This window comes from Muscardinus avellanarius (assembly GCF_963383645.1).
Source record: "Muscardinus avellanarius genome assembly, chromosome: 19".
Lineage (NCBI taxonomy): Eukaryota > Metazoa > Chordata > Mammalia > Rodentia > Gliridae > Muscardinus > Muscardinus avellanarius.
The window spans coordinates 16,199,375-16,226,817 of NC_137805.1; the positions used below are offsets into that span (position 1 = coordinate 16,199,375).

General features: G+C 49.7%; 1 protein-coding gene across 1 annotated transcript; it reads right to left on the minus strand.

Moving 5' to 3' along the window:
• Positions 1-14,614: 14,614 nt before the first annotated feature.
• LOC308277276 (histone-lysine N-methyltransferase SETMAR-like) lies at positions 14,615-26,446 on the minus strand (the record flags this gene model as incomplete). The annotated part of the gene is made up of 5 exons (XM_080716440.1): positions 14,615-14,726; positions 16,720-16,949; positions 20,165-20,247; positions 23,370-24,141; positions 26,330-26,446. The coding sequence occupies 5 exons, from the start codon at positions 26,444-26,446 to the stop codon at positions 14,615-14,617; spliced, it is 1,314 nt and encodes a 437-aa protein (XP_080572566.1).
• Positions 26,447-27,443: the final 997 nt, after the last annotated feature.

Below are 27,443 nucleotides of genomic sequence, written 5' to 3' on the forward strand. Positions count from 1 at the left end.
AGATGACCTGACGTCGTGGGTCAAGGGCCAGGGAAGAATTCAGAGGCAAGCCAGGTGAGGAGCTTGAAAGGGTGCGGCAAGGACCTGAACGAGTGGGGCCGATCCACTCACGGAGGCGCTGATTCTGTTCCAAGCCAGGTGGATGAACACCGCCGTCACCCATCACGGAAAATAAGTTACTAAGAGAGCCCAGCTCAGAGGAAAAGGCCCAGAAATGCAGAGTATCAGCCAGAGCGCTTGTGCGTGCGCGCACACACACACACACACACACACACTTTCTTTTTTTTTTTTTTTGGTAGTATTCGGGTTCTTGGAAACCCTTTACCTCCAAGCTACACTCCCAGGCCTATTTTTTATATTTTTATTTGGAAATTGGTTCTCCAAAGCCAGAGCGACTGGCTTCAAACCTGCGCGATCGTCCTGTCTCCGCCTCCCAAGCGCGGGGATAACAAGCGTGCGCCACCACCCAGCGCCACATACACACTTTCAACTCTACAAATCTGACCTTCTTTGTGACACAGAAAACTACATGTTTTTCCTTTTGAGTGCAACCCGAAAGCTAATTTAAAAAAAAAGATTTGTAGCCATACGTGCTGGTGCACACTCATAATCCCAGTACCTGGGAGACGGAGACAGGAGAATCGCATGTTTACAGCCAGCCACAGTAACATAGTGAGGCCTTTCAAAACTTAGTTCACAATAAAAAATAAAAATTACACAATAAAGAATAAAAAATAGGGTGAGGGTGTAGGTCAGTGGTAGAATGACCCTGGGTTCAATCTCCAACACCCCCCCCAAAAAAAAAAGTTGGTTTGTAGTGGCACACATTTGCAATCTCAGCCTTTGGGAGAGAGAGAGACTGGAGGTTCGTGGTTTGAGGACAGCCTCAGCTACTTACGTCCTTTGCAACTCAGGGAGACCTTGTTTAAAAATAAATAATAAAAAATAGAACTGGGGGGAGTAGCTCAGAGGTAGAATGTGCCTGGGTTTCATCTTCAGTACCAAAAAAAAAAAAAACAAATAAAAAAAATTGCATCAAATATATATAACCTTCCCAGTGTTAAGAATGCAAGTCTTAAGCATACCGCACTTAGCCACAGAGACCAGGTTTCTGTAGTTCTCCAGCATCACCTCCCTGTACAGGATCCTCTGATCAGAGCTCAGCAGGCTCCACTCCTCCTGGGAGAAATACACGGCCACATCCCTGAACGCCATGAGAGCCTGCAACACAGACACGGCCCTGCTCACCTGAGGCCTGGCCTTGCTCGGGTGAGGGCCAGGGAGCAGACTGCTCTGGGAGGCAGGGACCTCTAGATCCTGCATTGACTGCACCGCTGCTGCCATGGGTGCTGACACCTTTAAACCCTGTCCCTATCCAGCCAGCTGCACTTGTGAACACACACATTCAACGTCCTGGGTGGCCTGCTTGGGGTATACATGAGAAAATGAAAAATCCCTAAGTTTTGAGAACTTTAGCTCTAGGCAGAAGAGCAAACAATATAAAAAAAATTAAACGCTAGTCAAGTACAATAGACTAAATTTTAAATATTTAAAAGGACAGTGATCGTATTGGTGCTGGGGGACCTAACGAACTGAACTCATACAGTTCCACAACGGCAAAGACTAAACCACAGCCCAGCCTTTTCTGATTCCCACAGTCCGCGGCCTGCTCTGGCTGAGCTCATGAGAAGTGGCCACGTATGTACAGCACAGTGTCTGAGGGGGAGGCCTCCTCCCCACCAGTGAAGGCCTCCATTCTCTTCCACTATGCAGTGTGAGGGCCATGGAAACCCACGACTGAATGTTGTTCAAAGCAGCACACAGCCAGGCAGGAGAACCGACAGCTGCCGAGAGAGGAATGCAGGACTCTTGGTGGAGGAGCAGTGAGGGGAGCACCAGGCTCCGTGCTCCCTGGAGAACCTCTCACCATTAGAGCCTCTTTTCCTGGAGGAACCAGCTGGGGCTCCGATCCTAGGAGAGAACACTGCGGGAAATGCTAAAATTGAACGCAGAAAACCTGCGCATGGTTCAAGAGGCAAAGGCAGAGGCCCTCAACTGAGCTGGGCAGTCAGGAGCCCAGGAGTCCTCCCTTTCCCCAGCAGTCCTCCTGGGCAGCCAGGATCACAGGACACAGAGCAAGAACAAAAAGTGTTCAGCAATGTCACTGGGAATCCTCCAGGGCCAACACGGCGGCACCTCCTCCTCCTTAAGCACCAGGGGGGATCTGCCACAGAAGACAAGGACAGGCTGCGAGCGGCTTCCTAGGCGCAGAGCTGGGATGTGGTCTAGGAGCTGAGCCTGCCAGCGGCGGCAGTGGAGTTCACGTGTAATCCCAGCATCTCAGGAGGATGAGGAAGAAGGATTGCAACCTTGAGGCCAGCCAGGAAACTTAGTGAGACCCTGTTTCAATATTTAAAAAGATAAAAAAAAAATAAACATCTGGGGTGAAACTTAGTTGCAGAGCATTCCTAAATTCATCCCCAGAACCGCAAGAAAAAAAGAAGAAAGGGAGGAAGGCAAGCAAGGAGGGAGGTATGGAGCCTCCTCTGACACGCTGTCAACACTGAGCATGAAGCCTTCCTCTGCTACTGAAGATGAAAGACGTGCTGAGCTCGTACTGCACAGAGACTGTTCCAGACACCGCGTCACGCCTCATCTGTCCTTACAACAGCCCAATCAAGAAGCCGTGTTACCACTTCACAGACCAGAACACTGAGGCACAGTGAGATCAGTCCCTCGCCCCTGGTGACAAATTATAAAGCGACAAGCTGCAGAGATCTGGCTGTGGAGACGAGACTCTTCAAGGCTGTTGGAGTCTGTGAGATGAGTCAGGCTGGTCACGAGGCTCTTCAGTGTGGATTCTGCGTGACAAGTCAGGGGAGGGCCACCTGCTTCTGGGCACCTGCCATTTCTCATTGTAAAACATGAAAATGGAACATAAAACCCTGTGCGTTTGGTGGCCGACGCCAGCCCCCTGGACCTTGCAAGACTTGCCAAAGGAGCCCCAGCTCGACCGCCTCCTCCAAGACCAAACCCAGGGATGGTCAGACAGATTGATACCCTAGATCGTGCCACCGTGGCCACCCCATGCCCAGTCAAACCACGCTTGTCCGCTTAAGCCACGTGCCCTGCGCCCTGCCTTAGAAAGGCAGGATTGAAACCAAGGGGTCTTTCTATTCCGGGTTCTTTTCCAGTGGATATCGACGAACTCTGAGGACTAGGAAGAGTACAGAAATATGAAAGCTTCTTTTAGGTTAGGGAAAGATAAGGCAACAGAACAGATAAGAGCAAAGACAGAGTACAAAGGGGGGTCCTGAAAATAGTGATCCCGACACCCTTGGGAAGTAGAGTGTGTGTGTGTTACTGGAGAGGGAACCCGCGGCATTCTACCTTCGTGCTAAATCCCCAGCCCTAGTTTTCATTATTCATTTTGAAACAGGGTACAAGTGGGCTTTTTAACATACCTGAGGGTGTCTATCAGCTTTTTTTTTTTTTTTTTTTTTTTTTTTTGGTGGTGGTGGTACTGGGGGTGGAACCCAGGGCCTTTTCTACCTCCGGGCTATACTCCCAGACCTATTTTATACTTTATGTAGAAACAGGGTCTAAGTTGCTGGGAGCCTCACTCAGTAGCTGAGGCTGCCTTCCACCTGTGCCATCCTCCTGTCTCAGCCTCCCAAGCGCGGGGAGTACAAGCGTGCACTGCCACGCCGGCTTCTATCTGCTTTTTTATGATTAGTCAGAATTGGGTTGGGGGACCGCGGCTTGTGCAGTGTCAGCCCTTCACCTGAACCACCTGGGGGCCGCTGGGGCCTGGTTCCGTGGCCTCGCACTCTCACCCTCTGCTCACCTCGCCAAGCTCACTGGGGACGCAGATGGCCACTTTAAAGCTTTCTGTTCCTGGCCCTCGGCCCTGCCTCCGATCAGGCCTGACCACCACCAGCTCGGAAGCCAACGAACCACCGGACACCTGGCGCCAGGGACAGTCCCGTTGCCTGCGATCTCAGACCCCTACCACCCCACGCCCCAAGCCCCCGACCCTGCAGACCTACGGCATGAGCGACCCCGTCGCCATGTCGGATTCCACCCCAGGCCGAGTCTCTCCGCCACGAGAACCCTAGGACAGAGGCCCGGCCGCGCACTAACCTCCCACCGGCTCGCAGCTCACTGCAAGTTACTTCTCCAGAGGCAGCGCTGCCACGGGCTCCGCCACCCACGCGGCCGGCTCGTCCTCACGGCGCTGCGGGCTCTCCTCCACGCAGAAAAGGGCAGGGCTAGCGAGGGGCTCCGGCCTCACTCACCACCGCCGGGAGGAACGAGGGGTGGTCCGCCCCTTAGCGCGGGCTCTCCACAAGAAGTTTGCCTGGACTACAACTCCCAGGATCCTCTGCGCTGTGGGCCTCTCCTCCCAGAATGCTTCGGGGCTGCCATTGGCTGTGCTAGGTTTCTCTGGGTGACGCGATAGGGCCAGCAGGAGATGGTGGCCTCTTTAAGTTAAAATCACACTTGTTAGTCATGAAGAGCCTCTCTGAGGACGCTCCACCTTGCTGAGTTCCTGCTCGGCGCTTCTCTAGACTACAAGTCCCAGCGAGCCCTGCAGGGACTTCCGCATCCGGGCTCTCCCCCTTGACAAGTGGAAGTGCCCGACCAGGGGGCGCTCTGGCACTTTTAGTGGAGCGGAAGTTCACCAGAGGTCTTTTTACCTGGACTTGGGCAGGTCCTAGGGCCTTGTTCTCCCCATCCAGCGCTATGCAGTTGGAAATCAGTGCCCATATTCCGGGGTCGCGGGCAGGTGGATCCCTATCCAGCTTGTTTACAATTGAGGAGGTGGCCCTGGGGATTGAACCCATGGTTGCCGGAGACTTTCCTGGAACTTCAAACCTTAAGTCTCAACTCCAAGTCCTGAGATTACAGGTGTGCACCATTGCCGCGCCTGTCCTTATATACTTTTCCCCTTTTTTGCAGTACTGGAGATTGAACCCAGGGGCATTCTACCTCTGAGCTACTATCCCTTATTTTTTTTTAATCCTTATTTTTAAACAGGCCTCACTAAGTAGCTGAGGCTGGCTGCTAACCTGTGATTACTCCTGTCTCAACCTCCCAAGGACTTGAAATTCAGGCCTGTGCCACATGCTCAGCTAACAGAATAAAATAAACAAAATGTAAGCAATCACAAGAGAATATAATTTCATTTTTAAAATATGAGACAGAATACACTGACAATAGAATAGAATTAAAATAAGAATTTGATAGCCGGACTTGGTTGCCTACGCTTGTAATCCCAGCATTCAGGAGGCTGAGACTGGAGGATGGTGGTTAGCGGACAGACTCAGCCAGTTAGCGAGGCCCCTTGCACCTTAGTGAGACCCTGTTTCCAAATAAAGTATAAAATATGTCAGGGAGTATAGCCCAGAGGTACAAAGCTCCTGGGTTCCACCTCAGTACCACAAAAATAAAATAAAAAGGCAAAAAATAGGGCAGAGGGAATAGATCAGAGGCAGAATGCTCCTTGGGTTCCATCTCCAGTACTAGCAAAAAAAATTGATAATCAAATTATTGTTAAAATATCTATATTACAATTGATTGATAATTTCACTGAAGGCATGGGGAATAGAGGTTATGGCCCAAATAACATTAAATATTTAGCTTAGGAAATCTAGAATACCTTTTAAATTTAAAATTTAGAAACTAGATTTTAGAAATTTCACTTTAGAGCCGGACGTGTTGGCACACACTTGTAATCCTAGTACTTGGGAAGTTGAGACAGGAGGATCTGGGTTCACAGGCAGCCTCAGCTACTTAGTGAGGCCCTTGGGAGATACAATGCCCCTGGGTTTAATCCCTAGCACAGCTAGTGTGCACGCGCGCACACACACACACACACACACACACACACACACGAGGCTCATAGTTCAGAGGCCAGCAAGACCCTGTTACAAAATAAAAAATCAAAAGGCCTGGGGAGTGATTTGGGGTGTAGAATGCCCCTGAGTTTAATCTCTACTACAAAAAAATTAACTTTAGTATTGACCTTTATTAAACTTATATTTAAAATTAATATTAGAAATTTAGAATAGATGTTCTAGCCGGGCGTGGTGGCGCACGCTTGTAATCCCAGCATTCAGGAGGCTGAGACTGGAGGATTGCGGTTCGTGGATGGCCTCAGCTACTTAGGCCCTATGCAACTCAGTGAGACCCTTTTTCAAAATAAAGAATAAAAAATAGGGCAGGGGGTGTAGAACAGAGGTAAAATGCCCCTGTGTTCCATCCCCACACCTGTTCACTGGTTAGCTAGCTCTCAGTGAGAAAAAAGAACACAAGTTTCAGGCGTGGTTTCTGTGTGTGTTGCTGTGCGTTGGAAGGTTATCGTAGTGAGAATCATGTAGACTGTCGATGTTGTCCCTATTTATACACCCAAGAGTGCCTGTGATGCCTGTGCTGTCCCCTGTCTGTTGAGCTGTACTGTTGGGCTGGGAAGTTGGTCATATACAGTAACTCTTGGAGCCGGGAGTGGTGGCGCACGCTTGTAATCCCAGCATCTGGGAGGCTGAGACCTGAGGATTGCAGTTCGCGGACAGCCTGAGCTACTTAGTGAGGTCGTCTGCAACTCAGTGAGACCCTGTTTCAAAATAACAAGAATAAAAAATTGGGCAGGGTGTGTAGCTTGGAGGTCAAATGCCTCTGTGTTCCATCCCTAGACCCACTAAATAAATAAATAAATAAATAAAGTACCTCTTGGTCAGTAACATTTGCTATTAAGGATTTTGAAGAATGTGGTCAAGTCTCACCATCAAATGAGTTCCATCTGACTTGGGCTTCTCTTTCTCTGGCAGGACCAAACCCGCCCCTGCACTCCATTACTCTCTGCCCTCCTGATTTCTCCAACCAGAAATCTCTGGAGCAAAACGTGCTTTGTGGCCACTGTCCCTGCGTCTTCACATGCTTATGTGCAGAAAGACTTGTTGCACCTGGGGACCCACACGCGGAGGACCAGAAGGAGCAGCGAGCCTCGGACGATAGATCCTGGAGCGACAGAGCAGAAGATCAAGACAGAGAAGGCTCCAAGTCTCGTTTTGGTAGGCCCAAGAAAAGTACTTTTGGAGAATTTCCCAGGCCACCCCAGAGGCTACCAGGTAGCTCCCAGCATCACATCAGAGCACTGGGGATGGAGGAGAGCCCGGCTCAGACGAGGACCCCCAAAGACTCCGACAAGGTGCTGAGGAGGGCAGAAGGTCTAGGTCTTGGAGCAGTTGCCTGTGGCCAGCGCAGACTGCGTTCCAGCAAGATGACCGGCCTGCTCAGTCACCAGAGGACACACTCGGTGGAGAAGCCATACGTGTGCGGTGTGTGTGAGAAGGGCTTCAGTCTGAAGACGTGCCTGACCAGGCACCAGAAGCTGCACTCGTGGAAGAAGCCCTTTGTGTGTGGCGAGTGCGGGCGACGCTTCACACGGAAGGCCTCCCTCATCATCCACCAGAGGACGCACTCAGGCGAGAAGCCGTATGTGTGCCAAGAGTGCGGGCGAGGCTTCAGGCTGAAGTTTATTCTCACCATCCACCAGAGGACGCACTTGGGCGGGAAGCCGTTTGTGTGCCGAGACTGCGGCAAAGGCTTTACTCTGAAGTCAACCTTGGTTAGACACCAGATTACCCACTCAGGCGAGAAGCCCTACGTGTGCCATGAATGCGGGCGAGGCTTTAACCGTAAGTCCAACCTCATCATCCACCAGAGGACACACTCAGGCGAGAAGCCATATGTGTGCAGTGAGTGTGGCAAAGGCTTCAGCGAGAAGTGCAAGCTCACCAGACACCAGAGGACACACTCTGGTGAGAAGCTGTACCTGTGCAGTGATTGTGGCAAAGCCTTCAGCCAGAATTACCACCTCATCAACCACCAGAGGACACACTCGGGCGAGAAGCCATATGTGTGCAGTGAGTGTGGCAAAGGCTTCAGCGAGAAGTGCAAGCTCACCAGACACCAGAGGATACACTCGGGCGAGAAGCTGTACCTGTGCAGTGATTGTGGCAAAGCCTTCAGCCTAAAGTCCTACCTCATCATCCACCAGAGGACACATTCGGGTGAGAAGCCCTACGTGTGCGGTGAGTGTGGCAAAGGCTTCAGCCAGAAGTCCCACCTCACCATCCACCAGAGGACACACTCAGGCGAGAAGCCCTACGTGTGCAGCGAGTGTGGCAAAGGCTTCAGAATGAAGTTTACCCTCACCATCCACCAGAGGATGCACTCAGGAGAGAAGCCGTACGTGTGCAGCGAGTGTGGCAAAGGCTTCAGCGAGAAGTCCTACCTCATCATCCACCAGAGGACACACTCAGACGAGCAGCGATATGTGTGCCACGAGTGTGGGCGAGGCTGTATACACAAGTCCCACCTCATCATCCACCAGAGGACACACTCAGGCCAGAAGCCATATGTGTGCAGCAAGTGTGGCAAAGGCTTCAACCAAAAGTCCCACCTCATCATCCACCAGAGGACACACTCAGACGAGAAGCCATATGTGTGCCACGAGTGTGGGCGAATTTGTAAACACAAGTCCCACCTCATCATCCACCAGAGGACACACTCAGGCCAGAAGCCATATGTGTGCAGTGAGTGTGGCAAATGCTTCAGCCAAAAGTCCCACCTCATCATCCACCAGAGGACACACTCAGGCCAGAAGCCATATGTGTGCAGCAAGTGTGGCAAAGGCTTCAGGGAGAAGTCCACACTCACCAGACACCAGAGGACACACTCGGGCGAGAAGCCCTACATGTGCAGTGAGTGTGGCAAAGGCTTCAGCAAGAAGTCCACACTCACCAGACACCAGAGGACACATACGGGTGAGAAGCCATATGTGTGCAGTGAGTGTGGCAAAGGCTTCAGCCAGCATTCCTACCTCTTCTATCACCAGAGGATACACTCAGATGAGAAGGCATATGTGTGCAGTGAGTGTGGCAAAGGCTTCAGCCAGAAGTCCACACTCACCAGACACCAGAGGACACACTCGGGCGAGAAGCCGTATGTGTGCAGCGAGTGTGGAAAAGGCTTCAGCCAGAAGTCCTACCTCATCATCCACCAGAGGACACACTCGGGCGAGAAGCCATACGTGTGCAGTGAGTGTGGCAAAGGCTTCAGCCAGAAGTCCTATCTCATCATCCACCAGAGGACACACTCGGGCAAGAAGCCATATGTGTGCAGTGAGTGTGGCAAAGGATTCAGCCTGAAGTCCACACTCACCAGACACCAGAAGAGGACACACTCGGGCGAGAAGCCATACGTGTGCAGCGAGTGTGGCAAAGGCTTCAGCAAGAAGTCCTACCTCATCATCCACTATAGGACACACTCGGGCAAGAAGCCATACATGTGCAGTGAGTGTGGCAAAGGCTTCATTCAGCCAGAAGTCCACACTCACCAGACACCATAGGACACACGCGGGCGTGAAGCTGTACGTGTGCAGTGAGTGTGGCAAAGGCTTCAGCCAGAAGTCCTACCTCATCATCCAACAGAGGACACACTCAGGCAAGAAGCCATACATGTGCAGTGAGTGCGGCAAAGGCTTCATCCGGAAGTCCCAACTCATCACCACCAGAGGACACACTCAGCGAGGAGCCCTACGTGTGCAGTGAGTGCAGCAAAGGCTTCAGCGATAAGTCCCTCACCAGACACCAGAGGACACTCACCGCGAGAAGCCGTACCTGTGCAGTGAGTGTGGCAAAGGCTTCAGCCAGAAGTTCCAAGTCACCAGAGCACACACTCAGTGAGAAGCCATACGTGTGCCACGAGTGTGGCCGAGGCTATAACCACAAGTCCCAATTCATCATCCACTAGAGGACATACTCGGTGAGAAGCCTTACTTGTGCAGTGAGTGCAGCAAAGGCTTCAGTGATAAGTCCACACTCACCAGACACCAGAGGACACATACGGGTGAGAAGCCATACGTGAGCAGCGAGTGTGAAAAAGGCTTGATCCACGAGTCCTACTTCATCATCCACCAGAGGACACACTCGGTGAGAAGCCATATGTGTGCAGCGAGTGTGGCAAAGGCTTCAGCGAGAAGACCAACTCACCAGAGGATACACTCGGGTGAGAAGCCGTACGTGTGCAGCGAGTGTGGCAAAGGCTTCAGCCAGGAGTCCATCTTTGTTAGACACTAGTGTACACACTCTAAGGAAAAGCCATACGTGTGCCAGGAGTGTGGCCGAGGCTTCAGCCACCAGGCAGGACTCATCAGCACCGGAGGAAGCACTCGCGGGAGAGGCCGTACACGTGCCGGCAGTGCCGCCTGGGCAGCAGCCAGTCAGCCTCACTCACACACAAGTGGGTGCACTTGGTAAGAGAGGCCGTGCGTGTGCAGAGAGTGTGGCCGAGGCTTTAGCCACAGGTCACACCTGGCCTTGCATCAGGTGCCACAGCGGGGGGAGGAGCCTCGTGCGTGCAGGAGCTGTGGGCAGGGCTGGGGCCAGAAGGCTCCCTCAGCAGACCTAGGAGGATGCAGCGCGCACACCACAAGCCGCCACTCCAGCTCCACTCAGAGGCCTGTCTGGGGCAGTCTTCGGGCCCCTTGTGTTCTCTTTGAAAGTGAGGGTGGAGGAGAGGACCAGTAGTCAATCTCTTTACGATTCCACGAAATGTAATAAAAAGCACCTTCCATCAGTGGTCTCAGAATGTCTTTGTGTTTTGTGGCCTTTATTTTAATTTTGCTTCATTACAGATCTGGAACCTTGACATGTTTATAAGAAATAAGAAATGATAACACATATTTTGAAATCTTAGGTGCACTATTGCGGGAGCCAGCCGGCAAAAGTACAGGTTCTGAAGAGAGGCGTGAGGATGAACAAGCATGGGAGGGTCGCCAGCAAACTCCTGGGCCGATATCTCTGCTGGCCGACAACCAGGTTTCTTTCTCTCCTGGTATTTATACAATTTCCAGCTTTGGGTTGCACAGGAATGCAATCATGAAAATCCAAAGCACATATATCACTTTGCGAGTCACACGGGAGCCTGGTACTACATAAACCTAATCTTAACTAGCAGACAGAACAGTTAGCATCAGTCATTCTGAGGGGTCTTATTTACTTAGACTCCATGACTCCAGACCTTGGTGACTCTGGGAAGGACAGTCAGAAGTGCACTTTTGAGTAAGGCTGAGACAAGATAAGGTAAAAGCCTTAATGGCTCCCCACACACTATTATGCAAGATTAAGTCCTTAGAAGGCGTAAGGATCGAGTCACTCATAGATCATAAAGTCTGCTTCTGTGTGGAGAGAGACTCTAGGAACTATATCGAGAGATTTCAAGTGAGGAGGAATCTCCAGGAAGAACGGCTTCCTCCTAACAAGTCCCACCTCAGCTGCCTCTTCTCTTGCGTTCTGAGATGTTCCCTTTCTTGCTTTACTCTTAGCTCTCAAATATCTGTGTCGTCCTGTCTCAGACTCCCAAATACTGGAATTACAGCATGATCCGCTTTTTAATAAAGCTTGTATTGTAGTTATCCTATCTCTGTAATAACACTGTAGTCAGATGTGCATTTTTATTTCAATGTTCTTAAAACATCTCTGCACGGAGACTTGACGGAGATAACAAGGTACAATGAGAGAAAGTCTTTTTTCCTTCCTTGTGGATCTGGGACAGGCTTGTCAACTTGCCTGATCAAGCATAGAGCAGAGCCTAGCACGCACTTAGTGAGACTTGCAGCAACCTAGGAAGACCCTGTTTCAAACCAAAAAATAAAAGCGCCTTGGCATGCAGCTCTGAAGTAGAATGCCCCTGAGCTCAATCCCCAGTACCACAAAACAAACCACCACCACCGCCACAACAACAAAAAGTAGAACCAAAGGTGTGTTGGCGCACACCTACAATCCTACCCCTGAGGGAGGCTGAGCCAGGAGGATTGCGGGTGTGAGGCCAGCCTCAGCAACTGAGTGCAAACCTCAGCGACCTAGCAAGGCCCATTTCAAAATAAAAAAGCCTGGGGTGTGGCTGGGAGATAGACTGCCTCTGGCTTCAGTCCCAATCCCACCCTTGGCCCCTCCCCTCACATAACAGAAGTGATATTAAGTGGCCCCTGCGCTCGGTTCAGGAGAGGCCTTAAACTCTCCTCTTCAAACCCTGTTGCTGAGCTTGAGAACTCCAGCCACGGAGTGGCCTCATGGACGCCGGGCAGCGAGCGAGCTGCGTGGACGCTCTGTCCTGCCAGAGCTTCACAGGACGGGATCCCAGACGACGACTGCAACTTCATGGGAGCTGCAATGAGGACCATTCAGCCGAGCCGAGTCAACCTGGGAGTGAGGATGATGCTTGAATTTCTGCTTTGAGTTCTGAATTGCAGGGCCGTCTGTAACACAACATAGAGAATTGACTTTTGTAAGCGGGAGTCAGTCTTAAATCATAATTTAAAAAAAGATCAAATTTGTCTGTACACAAATGAATTCTGAACTGGGCGTGGTGACACATACCTGTAATCTCAGAACCTGGGAGGCTCAGACCAGAGGATCACAGGTTCATCAACCTAGTAAGGCCCTCAGCAACTTAGACCTCATTTCAAAAAAAATAAAGGTGGTGCCCAGTAGTAATCTCAGCATTCAGGAGGCTGAGACAGGAGGATCTTAGTTCATGGTCAGCCTCAGCTGCTTGGTGAGGCCCTCTGCAACTCAGTGAGACCCTGTTTCAAAACAAAAATAGGACTGGTGTGTAGCTTGGAGGTCGAATGCCCCTGGGTTTCATCCCCAGTACTGCCAAAAAAGAAAAAAAAAAGTTAATTCTATGATGTGCTTCATAGTGAGAAATCTGACCCCTACCTCCTGCTGTCCACTTACTTAATTGTCCAGTGCTGGTGTTCATGTATTTGGGTTTGAGCATTGTCAAAATATACCTCAATGAGAAACAACTTTTTTTTTTTGAGAAAAGACTTCTTAAATTTCTTTTTTGTTTTTCAGGTGTGGGGATGGAACCCAGGGGCATTCTACCTCCGAGCTACACCCCCAGCCCTATTTTTCATCCCTTATTTTGACACAGAGTCTCTAGAACCGGGATTGCAGGTGTGTGCCACAGTGCTTAGCTCGTAACCACTTTTTGAGCAGCCCTCTACACAGGCCCTCTACCCAGTGCAGATGACTGCCCTCCAAACAAGTGCAGTCAGCCCACGCCCCTCAGGCCTCTGCTGCGGCCTTGCAAACTACAACTCCCGTGAGGCAGCGCGGCCGCGACTACAGTTCCCAGCATGCTCCGCGAGGTGCCCCCCTGTCAGGGAAGGAGGCTTGGCACCGGGCGGCCGGGTGTCGCGGAAGTTAAAGACAGGAAGTGACCTTCTGGGATGGCAGCCTCTGAAGTGACACCTGCGGCTCAAATAGATCAGCTGGATATAGCAGGAGGCCTGGAGAACTTGCCCGTGAGCGTGTGGCCGCCGGGGGCGGGGCCAGCGCCCTTCCAGGTAAGGGTGGCTGCAATGAATTTTGATCAATCAAAAAATAATCCCCACGCCGGGCGTGGTGGCGCACGCTTGTAATCCCCGCGCTTGGGAGGCAGAGACAGGAGGATCGCGCAGGATCGAAGCCAGCCGCGCGCGCTGGCTTAGGAGACCCTGTTTCCAAATAAAAAATGTAAAAAAGGTCTGGGAGTGTAACTCGGAGGTTGAAGGGCTTCCAGCAACCCCAGTACCACCAAAAAAAAAAAAAAATCCCCAAAGAAAAGTATAATGCAGTACATTAAGCTCCACTCCTGGGCAGTCTCGTTCTCGCTGTGATGATTCCTAAAGAAAAGTATAATGCAATACAGTAACATCCACTAGAGGGCAGTCTCACAGTTGCTGAGATGATCCCCAAAGAAAGTAAAATGCAATACATTAACCTCCAGTAGAGGGCAGTCTCGTTCTCGCTGAAATTATCCCCAAAGAAAAGTAAAATGCAATACATTGACCTCCAGTAGAGGGCAGTCTCGTCGCTGAAATGATCCCCAAGGGAAAGTATAATGCAAAACATTAACTTCCACTAGAGGGCCGTCTCACTCTCACTGAGAAGATCCCCAAAGAAAAGTATACTGCAAAACATTACCTTCCATTAGAGGGCAGTGTTGTTCTTGCTGAGATGATCCCCAAAGAGTAATTCAGTACATTAACCTCCACTAGAGGGCAGTCTCGTCGCTGAAATGATCCCCAAAGAAAAGTACAATGCAATACATTGACCTCCACTAGAAGGCAGTCTCGCAGTCACTGAAATGATCCCCAAAGAAAAGTTTAATGCAAAATACTAACCTCCACTCGAGGGCCGTCTCATTCTCACTGAGAAGATCCCCAAAGAAAAGTATAATGCAAAACATTAACTTCCAATAGAGGGCAGTGCTGTTCTCACTGAGATGATCCCCAAAGAAAAGTAAAATGAAAGACAGTAAGCTCCACTAGAGGGCAGTCTCGCTCTCGCTGAGATGATCCCCAAAGAAAAGTAAAATGCAATACATTAACCTCCACTACAGTGGAGTCTAAACTCGCTGAAATGATCCCCAAAGAAAAGTATAATTCCATACATTAACCTCCACTAGAGGTCAGGCTTGCTCTCGCTGAGATGATCCCCAAAGAAAAGTAAATGCTAAACAGTGACCTCCACTACGGCTATTCCTTCGAGTGTGTCCACTAGTGTCCAACAAAGATGGACTCCTGGCTGAAGCCTTTGCTGTACTCGTGGCACACGTCCGGCTTCTTTCTGCAGTGCTTCTTCTCGTGGACGATAAAGTGGGACTTCCACCTAAAGCCTCACCTGCCGCAGCCGAGTGCGTCTTCACATGGGTGGGAAGTTGCGGCAGACTGGCTCAGCTGGGCACTGAATATGGGCACTGAGTCCGTTCGGAACGGAGTTTCTCAGAAAGGTGGACAAAGGTTTCGGTTATAGTTCTGCAGCCACTTCTCTGCAGCGATTTTTTCCCTATTTTTTTTATGAAATAAACTCCTTTAAGTTCCTGTTCACGACGCTAAAAGTGGAGATTCCTCTCCAGGAAAAAAAAAATCTGAAACGATTGACACGGACAAATGCCTCTTGTGCAATTGACACTGTATTCTAGGCACAAGATTTTTTTGTACTTCCCTATTTCCCCGTGATTCCCTAGTAGTAAAGTGCAAACACCCAAAAAACAATAGTGAGATATACATGTAAATCACCAACCCTGAACAAGACAAAAGCAAGGCCTGTGACAGCCCAGGTCTTTGTGATTGAAATCAGTCCCGTGACCCTGCAGGTGGGTCTTGTGCTTCAAGTCAGCCCCTTTGGCCTTGCCTTGGCCTTGCAGCTGCAGAGGCTTTTAGTGGGCAAACTCCAGAGGAACAAAAGTCACACCCAAAATCCCTTGAAGAATTCAGCTTTTAAGAGTTTTCTTTAACCCTTTTGAAACCTTTTATTCCTAGGGCTTAGTCCAAAGTCCTTCTCTATCTAGCAACCTCCTTTGAACTGAATGGGGACGAAGTCGGAGATTCCAGCTTTCATACGTGTAGTTGGCATAGGGAAATCCGTGTACATTTATGATGATTTAGAGGCTTTCGATGAATGTCTGTTGGATTTTGTCTACAATACCATCTGCTGTCTGAACGCTTCACCCTATTAAACACTTAAAATATATTTTAGTAGACAGGGCCCAAAAAACAGCATGAAGTTTTTATTATATGTCTTTTGTTCTGTCATAACTATTTTAACCAGGTGGTGTCGCCCTGTCTGCAGGCAGTGCTATTATTAGGTGCAAAGGTCAAGATTCCTCCTAGCTCTCTGCTCTATTGTAATGATTAGAATGAAGGTCACAGATAGGGAGGAATTCTGCATTTGTAATTGCTGTAGCAGGAATGCTTCCACAGGATCTGAATTCTGACTAGAATTACGTCTTTGAGCAAAGCCGAGGGTGTTTAGAGGCTTAGACAAATTACTAGAAAATTTATTTTCCACAGACTCAGTTTCTCTCACAGTCCTGATCTTATATCACCGGAGTAATTCGTGTGGAAAGTTAAAAGAATCATTACCAAAAGAATAATAGTTATGAAAGAATATCTAGGATTGGGGGAGTACTTTGGCCAGAGACAACACTTTCCCTCAGGGCTCTGCTTTCTTTAAGCCAGCCAAATTTTTTAAAAATTATTTTTATTGGTGCATTGTAATCATACATCACATTGGAATACAAGACTTGAGAGGATATACAAGCACACATCATCCAATTAGCCCTCATCCAGTCCCCATCGCATTCCCTCCCCCTCCCTCGATCCCATGCTTGTTTGGTGATTAACTTTGATACATATGTTTATGTTCCTCCTGCTTTTTAAAGAGGCTCCATCCTCTCCTATTCCATACCCTCTGATTGGTCACCTTAATTGCTTCACTATAGGGCCCTTTCTATAGCTCGACCACTTCCTCTTGCCCCTATCCTCCTAGTTATTGCTGATTAGGGGAAGCATCTGGGTTTAATTATCTGCAATATTTCTTTGTGCATGCCGTGTTGCAAATACCGATCCCACTCTTGATGTCCCCATTTGTGGCCTGGCACACATATGTCTTCTTGCCCGAGTGTGTCCTCTGGTGGATGATGAGGCGGAACTTCCGGCTAAAGCCTCTGTCACACTCACTGCACACATATGGCTTCTCGCCTGAGAGTGTCCTCTGGTGGATGATGAGCTGCAACTTCCGGCTGAAACTTTTTCCACACTCACTGCATACATACGGCTTCTCATCTTAGTGTGTCCTCTGGTGTCTGGTGAGTATGGACTTCAGGCTTAAGCCGTTGCCACACTCACTGCACACGTAGGGGTTCTCGTCCGAGTGTGTCCTCTGGTCAATGATGAGGTGGGACTTACGTTTACAGCCTTGCCCACACTCGTGGCACAGATATGGCTTCTCACCTGAGAGTACCCTCTGGTGGTAGATGAGTTTGGACTTCTGGCTGAGTCCTTTGCCGCAGTCCTGGCACATGTACAGCTTCTCGCCTGAGTGCGTCATCTGGTGGATAATGAGGGGGGACTTTTGGTTGAAGCCTTTGCCACACTCACTGCACACATATGGCTTCTCACCAGAGTGTGTCCTCTGGTGGATGATGAGGTGGGACTTACGGTTAAAGCCTCACCCACATTCTTGGCACACATAGGGCTTCTTGCCTGAGTGCGTCTTCTGGTGGATGATGAGGGAGGACTTCTCGCTGAAGCCTTTGCCACACTCACTGCACACGTAGGGCTTCTCGCCCGAGTGTGTCCTCTGGTGGATGATGAGGTAGGACTTACGGCTGAAGCCTTTGCCACACTCACTGCACACATAGGGCTTCTCGCCCGAGTGTGTCCTCTGGTGGATGATGAGGTAGGACTTCTGGCAGAAGCCTTTGCCACACTCACTGCACACGTAGGGCTTCTCGCCCGAGTGTGTACTCTGGTGGTTGACGAGGTGGTAATTCCGTCTGAAGCCTTTGCCGCACTCACTGCACACGTAGGGCTTCTCGCCCGAGTGTGTCCTCTGGTGGATGATGAGGTGGGACTTACGGTTAAAGCCTCGCCCGCATTCATTGCACATGTAGGGCTTCTCGCCTGAGTGGATAATCTGGTGTCTAACCAAGGTCGACTTCAGAGTAAAACCTTTGCCGCAGTCTTGGCACACAAACGGCTTCCCGCCCAAGTGTGTCCTCTGGTGGATGGTGAGAATAAACTTCAGCCTGAAGCTTCGCCCGCACTCTTGGCACACATACGGCTTCTCGCCTGAGTGCGTCCTCTGGTGGATGATGAGGGAGGCCTTCCATGTAAAGCGTCGCCAGCACTCGCCACACACAAAGGGCTTCTTCCACAAGTGCAGCTTCTGGTGCCTGGTCAGGCACGTCTTCAGACTGAAGCCCTTCCCACACACACCGCACACGTATGGCTTCTCCACCGAGTGTGTCCTCCGGTGACTGAGCAGGCCGGTCATCTTGCTGGAACGCAGTCTGCGCTGGCCACAGGCAACTGCTCCAAGACCTAGGCCTTCTGCCCTCCTCAGCACTTTGTCAGAGTCTTTGGGGGTCCTCGTCTGAGCCGGGCTCTCCTCCATCCCCAGTGCTCTGATGTGATGCTGGGAGCTACCTGGTGGCCTCTGGGGTGGCCTGGGAAATTCTCCAGTGCCACGAGTGTGGGCAAGGCTGTAAACGTAAGTCCCACCTCATCATCGACCAGAGGACACACTTGGGCGAGAACCCCTGCGTGTGCAGTGAGTGTGGAACGGCTTAAGCCTGAAGTCCATACTCACCAGACACCAGAGGACACACTAAGATGAGAAGCCGTATGTATGCAGTGAGTGTGGAAAAAGTTTCAGCCAGAAGTTGCAGCTCATCATCCACCAGAGGACACTCTCAGGCGAGAAGCCATATGTGTGCAGTGAGTGTGACAGAGGCTTTAGCCAGAAGTTCCGCCTCATCATCCACCAGAGGACACACTCGGGCAAGAAGACATATGTGTGCCAGGCCACAAATGGGGACGTCAAGAATGGGATCGGTATTTGCAACACGGCATGCACAAAGAAATATTGCAGATAATTAAACCCAGATGCTTCCCCTAATCAGCAATAACTAGGAGGATAGGAGCAAGAGGAAGTGGTCGAGCTATAGAAAGGGCCCTATAGTGAAGCAATTAAGGTGACCAATCAGAGGGTATGGAATAGGGGAGGATGGAGCCTCTTTAAAAAGCAGGAGGAACATAAACAAATGTATCAAAGTTAATCACCAAACAAGCATGGGATCGAGGGAGGGGGAGGGAATGGGATGGGGCTGGATGAGGGCTAATTGGATGATGTGTGCTTGTATATCCTCTCAAGTCTTGTATTCCAATGTGATGTATGATTACAATGCACCAATAAAAATAATTTTTAAAAAATTTGGCTGGCTTAAAGAAAGCAGAGCCCCGAGGGAAAGTGTTGTCTCTGGCCAAAGTACTCCCCCACTCCTAGATATTCTTTCATAACTATTATTCTTTTGGTAATGATTCTTTTAACTTTCCACACGAATTGCTCCGGTGATATAAGATCAGGACTGTGAGAGAAACTGAGTCTGTGGAAAATAAATTTTCTAGTAATTTGTCTAAGCCTCTAAACACCCTCGGCTTTGCTCAAAGACGTAATTCTAGTCAGAATTCAGATCCTGTGGAAGCATTCCTGCTACAGCAATTACAAATGCAGAATTCCTCCCTATCTGTGACCTTCATTCTAATCATTATAATACAGCAGAGAGCTAGGAGGAATCTTGACCTTTGCACCTAGTGATAGCACTGCCTGGAGACAGGGCGACACCACCTTGTTAAAATAGTTATGACAGAACAAAAGACTGATATAATAAAAACTTCATGTTGTTTTTTGGGCCCTGTCTACTAAAATATATTTTCAGTGTTTAATAGGGTGAAGCGTTCAGACAGCAGATGGTATTGCAGACAAAATCCAACAGACATTCATCAAAATCCTCTAAATCATCATAAATGTACACGGATTTCCCTACGCCAACTACACGTATGAAAGCTGGAATCTCCGACTTCGTCCCCATTCAGTTCAAAGGAGGTTGCTAGACAGAGAAGGACTTTGGACTAAGCCCTAGGAATAAAAGGTTTCAAAAGGGTTAAAGAAAACTCTCAAAAACTGAATTCTTCAAGGGATTTTGGATGTGACTTTTGTTCCTCTGGAATTTGCCCACTAAAAGCCTCTGCAGCTGCAAGGCCAAGGCAAGGCCAAAGGGGCTGACTTGAAGCACAAGACCCACCTGGAGGGTCACGGGACTGATTTCAATCACAAAGACCTGGGCTGTCACAGGCCTTGCTTTTGTCTTGTTCAGGGTTGGTGATTTACATGTATATCTCACTATTGTTTTTTGGGTGTTTGCACTTTACTACTAGGGAATCACGGGGAAATAGGGAAGTACAAAAAATCTTGTGCCTAGAATACAGTGTCAATTGCACAAGAGGCATTTGTCCGTGTCAATCGTTTCAGATTTTTTTTTTCCCGGAGAGGTATCTCCACTTTTAGCGTCGTGAACAGGAACTTAAAGGAGTTTATTTCATAAAAAAGGGAAAAAATCGCTGCAGAGAAGTGGCTGCAGAACTATAACCGAAACCTTTGCCCACCTTTCTGAGAAACTCAGTCCCGAACGGACTCAGTGCCCATATTCAGTGCCCAGCTGAGCCAGTCTGCCGCAACTTCCCACCCATGTGAAGACGCACTTGGCGAGAAGCCATATGTGCCTCGAGTGCGGCAGGTGAGGCTTTAGGTGGAAGTCCCACTTCATTGTCCACGAGAAAAAGCACTGCAGAGAGAAGCCGGACGTGTGCCACGAGTGCAGCAAAGGCTTCAGCCAGGAGTCCATCTCTGTTGGACACTAGTGGACACACTCGAAGGAATAGCCGTAGTGGAGGTCACTGTTTAGCATTTACTTTCCTTTGGGGATCATCTCAGCGAGAGCGAGACTGACCTCTAGTGGAGGTTAATGTATTGAATTATACTTTTCTTTGGGGATCATTTCAGCGAGTTTAGACTCCACTGTAGTGGAGGTTAATGTATTGCATTTTACTTTTCTTTGGGGATCATCTCAGCGAGAGCTGACTGCCCTCTAGTGGAGCTTACTCTTTTTCATTTTACTTTTCTTTGGGGATCATTTCAGTGAGAAAACACTGCCCTCTATTGGAAGTTAATGTTTTGCATTATTCTTTTCTTTGGGGATCTTCTCAGTGAGAATGAGACGGCCCTCGAGTGGAGGTTAGTATTTTGCATTAAACTTTTCTTTGGGGATCATTTCAGTGACTGCGAGACTGCCCTCTAGTGGAGGTCAATGTATTGCATTGTACTTTTCTTTGGGGATCATTTCAGCGACGAGACTGCCCTCTAGTGGAGGTTAATGTACTGAATTACTCTTTGGGGATCATCTCAGCAAGAACAACACTGCCCTCTAATGGAAGGTAATGTTTTGCATTATACTTTTCTTTGGGGATCTTCTCAGTGAGAGTGAGACGGCCCTCTAGTGGAAGTTAATGTTTTGCATTATACTTTTCCTTGGGGATCATTTCAGCGACGAGACTGCCCTCTACTGGAGGTCAATGTATTGCATTTTACTTTTCTTTGGGGATAATTTCAGCGAGAACGAGACTGCCCTCTACTGGAGGTTAATGTATTGCATTTTACTTTCTTTGGGGATCATCTCAGCGACTGCGAGACTGCCCTCTAGTGGATGTTACTGTATTGCATTATACTTTTCTTTAGGAATCATCACAGCGAGAACGAGACTGCCCAGGAGTGGAGCTTAATGTACTGCATTATACTTTTCTTTGGGGATTTTTTTTTTGGTGGTACTGGGGTTGCTGGAAGCCCTTCAACCTCCGGGTTTCACTCCCAGAACTTTTTTACATTTTTTATTTGGAAACAGGGTCTCCTAAGCCAGCGCGCGCGGCTGGCTTCGATCCTGCGCGATCCTCCTGTCTCTGCCTCCCAAGCGCAGGGATTACAAGCGTGCGCCACCATGCCTGGCATGGGGATTATTTTTTGATTGATCAAAATTCATTGCAGCGGGGCGTGGTGGCGCACGTTTGTAATCCCTGCGCTTGGGAGGCAGAGACAGGAGGATCACGCAGGTTCGAAGCCAGCCTAGCTGGCTTAAGAGACCCTGTTTCAAAAAAAAAGTATAATATAGGTCTGGGAATTTAGCCCGGAGGTAGAAGGGTTTCCAGGAACCCCAGTACCCCCCCCAAAAAAAAACCCTCTGCAACAATGCACCAATAAAAAAATTAAAAACAAGCTGAGCATGGTGGCGTACGCTTGTAATCCCCGCGCTTGGGAGGCTGAGACAGGAGGATCACGCAGGTTCGAAGCCAGCCACGCTGGCTTAAGAGACCCTGTTTCCAAATTTTAAAAAAGTATAAAATAGGTCTTGGAGGTGGAAGGGCTTCCAGGAACCCCAGTACCACCAAAAAAAAAAAAAAGTCTGGGAGTATAGTCCAGAGGTAGAAAGCCCCTGGGTTCCTCCCCCAGTACCACACACACACACAAACACACACACACACACACACACACACACACACACACACAATCAAAATTGCCATCCTCCTGTCCCAGCCTCCTAAGTGCTAGGAATATGAGTGTGTGCCACACCTGTCTTGAATTTTTCATTTTGAAGCAGAGTCTCACTAAGTTACGGAGCCCTTGCTAAGTTGCTGAGGCTGGCCTTGAACCTGTGATTCTCCTGTCTCAGCCTCCCGGAACTAGGGTTTTCTTGAATCATGGCTGGATTTGGTGCAAAAGCCCAATAATGGCATCTTAAACAAGGAGACTGTTTCTTCTAAAGAAACAGCGCTGTGAGATCAGAACGTAGCGTTTTCCACAGTACCGATACTCATACCACCTTCTACCTTGCTGATTTGTTCAACACGCCCTTGCTTCCTCCTCCTCCTCCTCCTCCTCCTCCTCCTCTTCTTCTTCCTCTTCCTCTTCTTTTGTGGCACTGGGGATGGAATCTAGGGGCATTCGACCTCCAAGTGACATCCCCAGCCCTATTTTTTATTCTTTATTTATTTTTGGTGGTACTAGGGCTGGAACCCAGGGGCTTTCTACCTCCAGGATATACTCACAGACCTATTTTATATTTTATTTGGAAACAGGGTCTCACTAAGTTGCTGAGAGCCTCACTAAGTAGCTGAGGCTGGCTTCGAACCCGTGCAATCCTCCTGTCTAAGGCTCCCAAGCGATGGAATTACAAGCGTGCGCCACCATGCTCAGTTTGCACAACCCTTTTTGTTTTGTTTTGTTTTTTTGGTGGTCCTCGGGCTCCTGGAAGCCCTTCTACCTCCGTACTACACTCCCAGACCTATTTTATATTTTATATTTCATTTGGAAACAGGATCTCTTACGCCAACTCGGCTGGCTTCGAACCTGCGCGATCCTCCTGTCTTCGCCTCCCAAGCGCGGGGATTACAAGCGTGCGCCACCACTCCCGGCTTGCAGGACCCTTTCTGAGGATCACCTTGGAGTGTGGCCTGCTAGGATTGCTTCCCCTACCCCGGCCGTCACATACACATTTTTGCTTATAGGATGAAAGAAGAGAAGGGCAAGATACCCAACTTAAGGACACACAATTTTTTGCTTTTATCCTGCAAGCAATAAAACACTTAGTCGCGTCTAACTGGGAAAGCGAGTATTCTGAACAGTTATGTATCTATGTAAAAACGAAGAGGAAAAGAAAGCAACCAGGCATGGTGGGATGCGTTTGCAGTCTCGGTACGGATTGGATTCGGTGCGAGAGCCCAGTACTGGTAGCTTCAACCAGGAGACTGTTTCTCCTAAAAGATCAGAGCTGTGAGATCCGAGCGTGGACTGGGAGGCTGAGCCAGTAGGGGCGCGGATTCGAAGCCAGCCTCTGCCTGCACTCTTCCTGATGGACACCTGGCTGAGGGCAGTACAGTGAACCGTCAAAAGGCAGGAACCCGGCACACACTGCGGCCCCGCAGGAGCAGGGTTTCCGCAGCTGCCCGCCCTGGGGCCTCTCTTCTTCGCCCCCTTCCACGGGGTTGAGGAACCTTCCCGAATAGTCGTAAGAGAGCTCTTCTCCCGGGCCAATGGCTGTGGCTGCGAAGAGGGCCAGTTTAGGTACCATCGAGTCGACTCGGACGGGGACCATGACCAGGTTGGGCTGGCAGGAGTGGTTCAGGAACCGGCCGGCGTTGCCGATGGACGTGGGGTCCACGAAGGTCTCCAGGACCGGCCCGCCATATATGTGCTCCCTGACGGCGATGATGTAGTTGGGGTCCTGCCTCTTCTGCGAGTGAGTTCTCCTCCACGCTTCCGAGGCGCCCAGGACCTCGCCGGCGTATTCACAGACGAATCTCCCTTTGGGTATCAACTCCAGGGTCCGCAGCCCCCAGCCCTTTCCGTCCGTCTTGAACACCTGCAGGCGGAACTGCAGCCCCCTCTGGACCACTCTGTTTGTGCAATGGTCCGCACACTGGCACAGGGCGTTGCATTCAAAGACGGGCCTGGAGTACTTGGCTCCCGGGCCTAGCACCCTGAGGCACAAGTGCTCGTCATAGTTCTCGTCCTGGCGGAGGCAGGGGCAAGAGCCGGGGAGGCAGGGGGCGGCGCCGCACCTGCAGCCGGGAAAGGTTATCTGAGTGGGGTCCGTGGCTGCTCCAGGTCCCATGACGTGATCCGGGGTGTACTGTCAACATAGAAACGGTGCAAGTCAGCGTGAGACACGCCAGCAAAAGTACAAATAGAGCCGGGCGTGGCGGCGCACGCTTGTCATCCCAGCATTCGGAAGGCCGAGACAGGAGGATCACGGTTCTCAGACAGCCTCACTACTTAGCGAGGCCCTTTGCAACTCAGTGAGACCCTGTTTCAAAATAAAGAATAAAAAAAAGTAGGGTTGGGAGTGTCGTTCGGAGGTAGAATGCCCCTTGGTTCCATCTCGGTACTGAAAGAAAAAAAAAAAAAATATATATATATATATATATATATATATATATATATATATATATATATATATGTATGTATGTATATATAATAGACAAATATTTTCATTATTATTAGTTTTATTATTGGTGGTACTGGGGTTCCTGGAAACCCTTCTACCTCCGGGCTGCACTCCCAGACATATTTTATATATATATTTTTGGAAACAGGGTCTCTTAAGGCAGCACAGCTGGCTTCGAACCAGATTGATCCTCCTGTCTCCGCCTCCCAAGTGCAGGGATTACAGGTGCGCGCCACCACGCCCGGCAACAAGTATTATTTTCATGTGCATTTTGGAAACTATAACGAGTGCAGCAAAACCCATGGCTTTATGGACAGTAATGATTATGATGATTCTAAAAAGAATAGTTATATAAATTAATTTATTATTATTATTATTATTATTATTATTATTATTATTTTGTTAGTGCTGGGGTTCCTGGAAGCCCTTCTACCTCCAGGCTACACTCTCAGACCTATTTTTATATTTTTATTTGGAAACAGGGTCTATTTAGCCAGCGAGGCCGAACCAGCGTGATCCTCCTTTCTAAGCCTCCCAAGCGCGGGGATTACCAGCGTGTGCCACCACGCCTGGCGTTTATTCTTAAATGAGTTAATTTCATCCTTAAAATAAAGTGAGTTCTTTTATTTCATTTTGCGGGTCTGGGGATGGAACCGAGGGGCATTCTACCTCCGAGCTACACCCCTAGCCATATTTTTTATTCTCGATTAGGAAACAGGGTCTCACCATGTTACAGAGGACCTTACTAAGTAGCCCAGGCTGTCTGCGAACTGCGATCCTCCTGGATCTCAGCCTCCTAAGTGCTGGAATTACAAGCATGTGCCACCACGCCCAGCCATTTTTAGTTTTTTGGGCTGGGAGATGGGGGTCTGGCTGTGTTGCTGAGACTGGCCTCAATTAATGAAACTCCTGCCTAATTCCTGAGTAGCCAGAATTAGAGGCCTAGACCGCGGAGTCCAGTTTAAATGAGTTAACCTCAATACATACATCAGGCCAATAGTTCTCCAAACTGCAGGTGTGAAGAGAGCTGCTATGATTTAAACTGTACCCTGGAGGGCTTGAAGGCTTTGCAGAAGCTAATTTAGATTTGCCCAAGAATTCCAAGCAAGAGGAAGGCATCAGCCTCGGCCAGGCGTAACTTCTTAGAGCCGTTATTTATTTATTTTTTAACATCAGGCAGACTCATTAATAGGTCTTAACCCTTATTCTACATATAAGACTTTGGAGAACAGAGAGGTAAATGATTTTCTGTGGATGCTTCACCGTGTTGTCAACAAAAAGTTGGACAAAAAGGGATCCTTGACGTCAAGGAATCACCAGCCTACAGACTGCAGAGGGCAAAACCCTTGCGAAGGTCTGACGACAGGTTTATAAAGACCTCAGCCTGTGCCTCTTAAGAACTTTGCACGTGCCAACAGCTCTGAAACTGGATAAGGAAAAGGTGGGGAGGAATTTTAAAATGCCACCTGTGGACGCCTCACCCCTACCAGAGCAGCCGCCGAGCCCCGCCCTGCAGCCTAGCCCCGCCCCCGGGGCCGCGCGCGGCTCTCGGGCACATAGCCACGCCCCTACGCGGCTAGCCCCGCCTCTACCCAGGAGGATGCCAGCCCCGCCCTGTGGGGGTTGCTTGCCACTCCCACGTACCTAGCCCCGCCCCTCACTGGATAGGCACGCCCCTCCCTGGGAGGGCAGCACGCAGTCTCTTGGGCGCCTGGCCCCGCCCCCTGGTTAGCCCCGCCCCTGAGGGGAGGGCAGCACGAGGCTGTCTCCGGCATCTAGCCCCGCCCCCTGGCTAACCACGCCTCTACCAGGGAGAGTGGAAAGCAGAGTGGGGGGGCATCTATTCCCGCCCCCTGACTAGCCACCCCCTTACCTGGAAGGGCGCTGGCCCCGCCCCCGGCGGCCACACGGTCACGGGCAAGTTCTCCAGGCCTCCCGCTATATCCAGATGATCTATTTGAGCCGCAGGTGTCCCTTCAGAGGCTGCCATCCCAGAAGGTCACTTCCTGTCTTTAACTTCCGCGACACCGGGCCGCCCGGTGCCGAGCCTCCTTCCCTGACAGGCGGGCGCCTCGCGGAGGATGCTGGGACCTGTAGTCCGCGGCCGCGCGGCCTCACGGGAGTTGTAGTTTGCACGGCCTCAGCAGAGGCCTGAGGGGGCGTGGGCTTGCTGCACTTGTTTGGAGGGCACAGTCATCTGCACTGGGTAGAGGGCCCGTGTAGAGGGCTGCTCAAAAAGTGGTTACGAGCTAAGCACTGTGGCACACACCTGCAATCCCGGTTCTAGAGACTCTGTGTCAAAATAAGGGATGAAAAATAGGGCTGGGGGTGTAGCTCAGAGGTCAAATGCCCCGGGGTTCCATCCCCACACCTGGAAAAAAAAAAAAAAAAAAAAGAAATTTAAGAACTCTTTTCTCTAAAAAAAGAAAGTTGTTTCTCAATGAGGTATATTTTGACAATTCTCAAACCCAAATACATGAACACCTGCACTGGACAATTAAGTAAGTGGACAGCAGGAGGTAGGAGTCAGATTTCTCACCATTGAAGCACATCATAGAATTAACTTTTTTTTTTTCTTTTTTTGGCAGTACTGGGGATGGAACCCAGGGGCATTCGACCTCCAAGCTACACACCAGTACTATTTTTGTTTTGAAACAGGGTCTCACTGAGTTGCAGAGGGCCTCACAAAGTAGCTGAGGCTGACCATGAACTAAGATCCTCCTGTCTCAGCCTCCTGAATGCTGAGATTACTATCGGGCACCACCTTTATTTTTTTTGAAATGAGGTCTAAGTTGCTGAGGGCCTTACTAGGTTGATGAACCTGTTAAGTAACCTGATGAACCAATTAAGTAAGTGGACAGCAAAAGGTAGGGTTCAGACTTCTCACTATTGAAGCACATCATAGAATTAACTTTTTTTTTTTTTCTTTTTTGGCAGTACTGGGGATGGAACGAAGGGGCATTCTACGTCTGAGCTACACCCCCAGC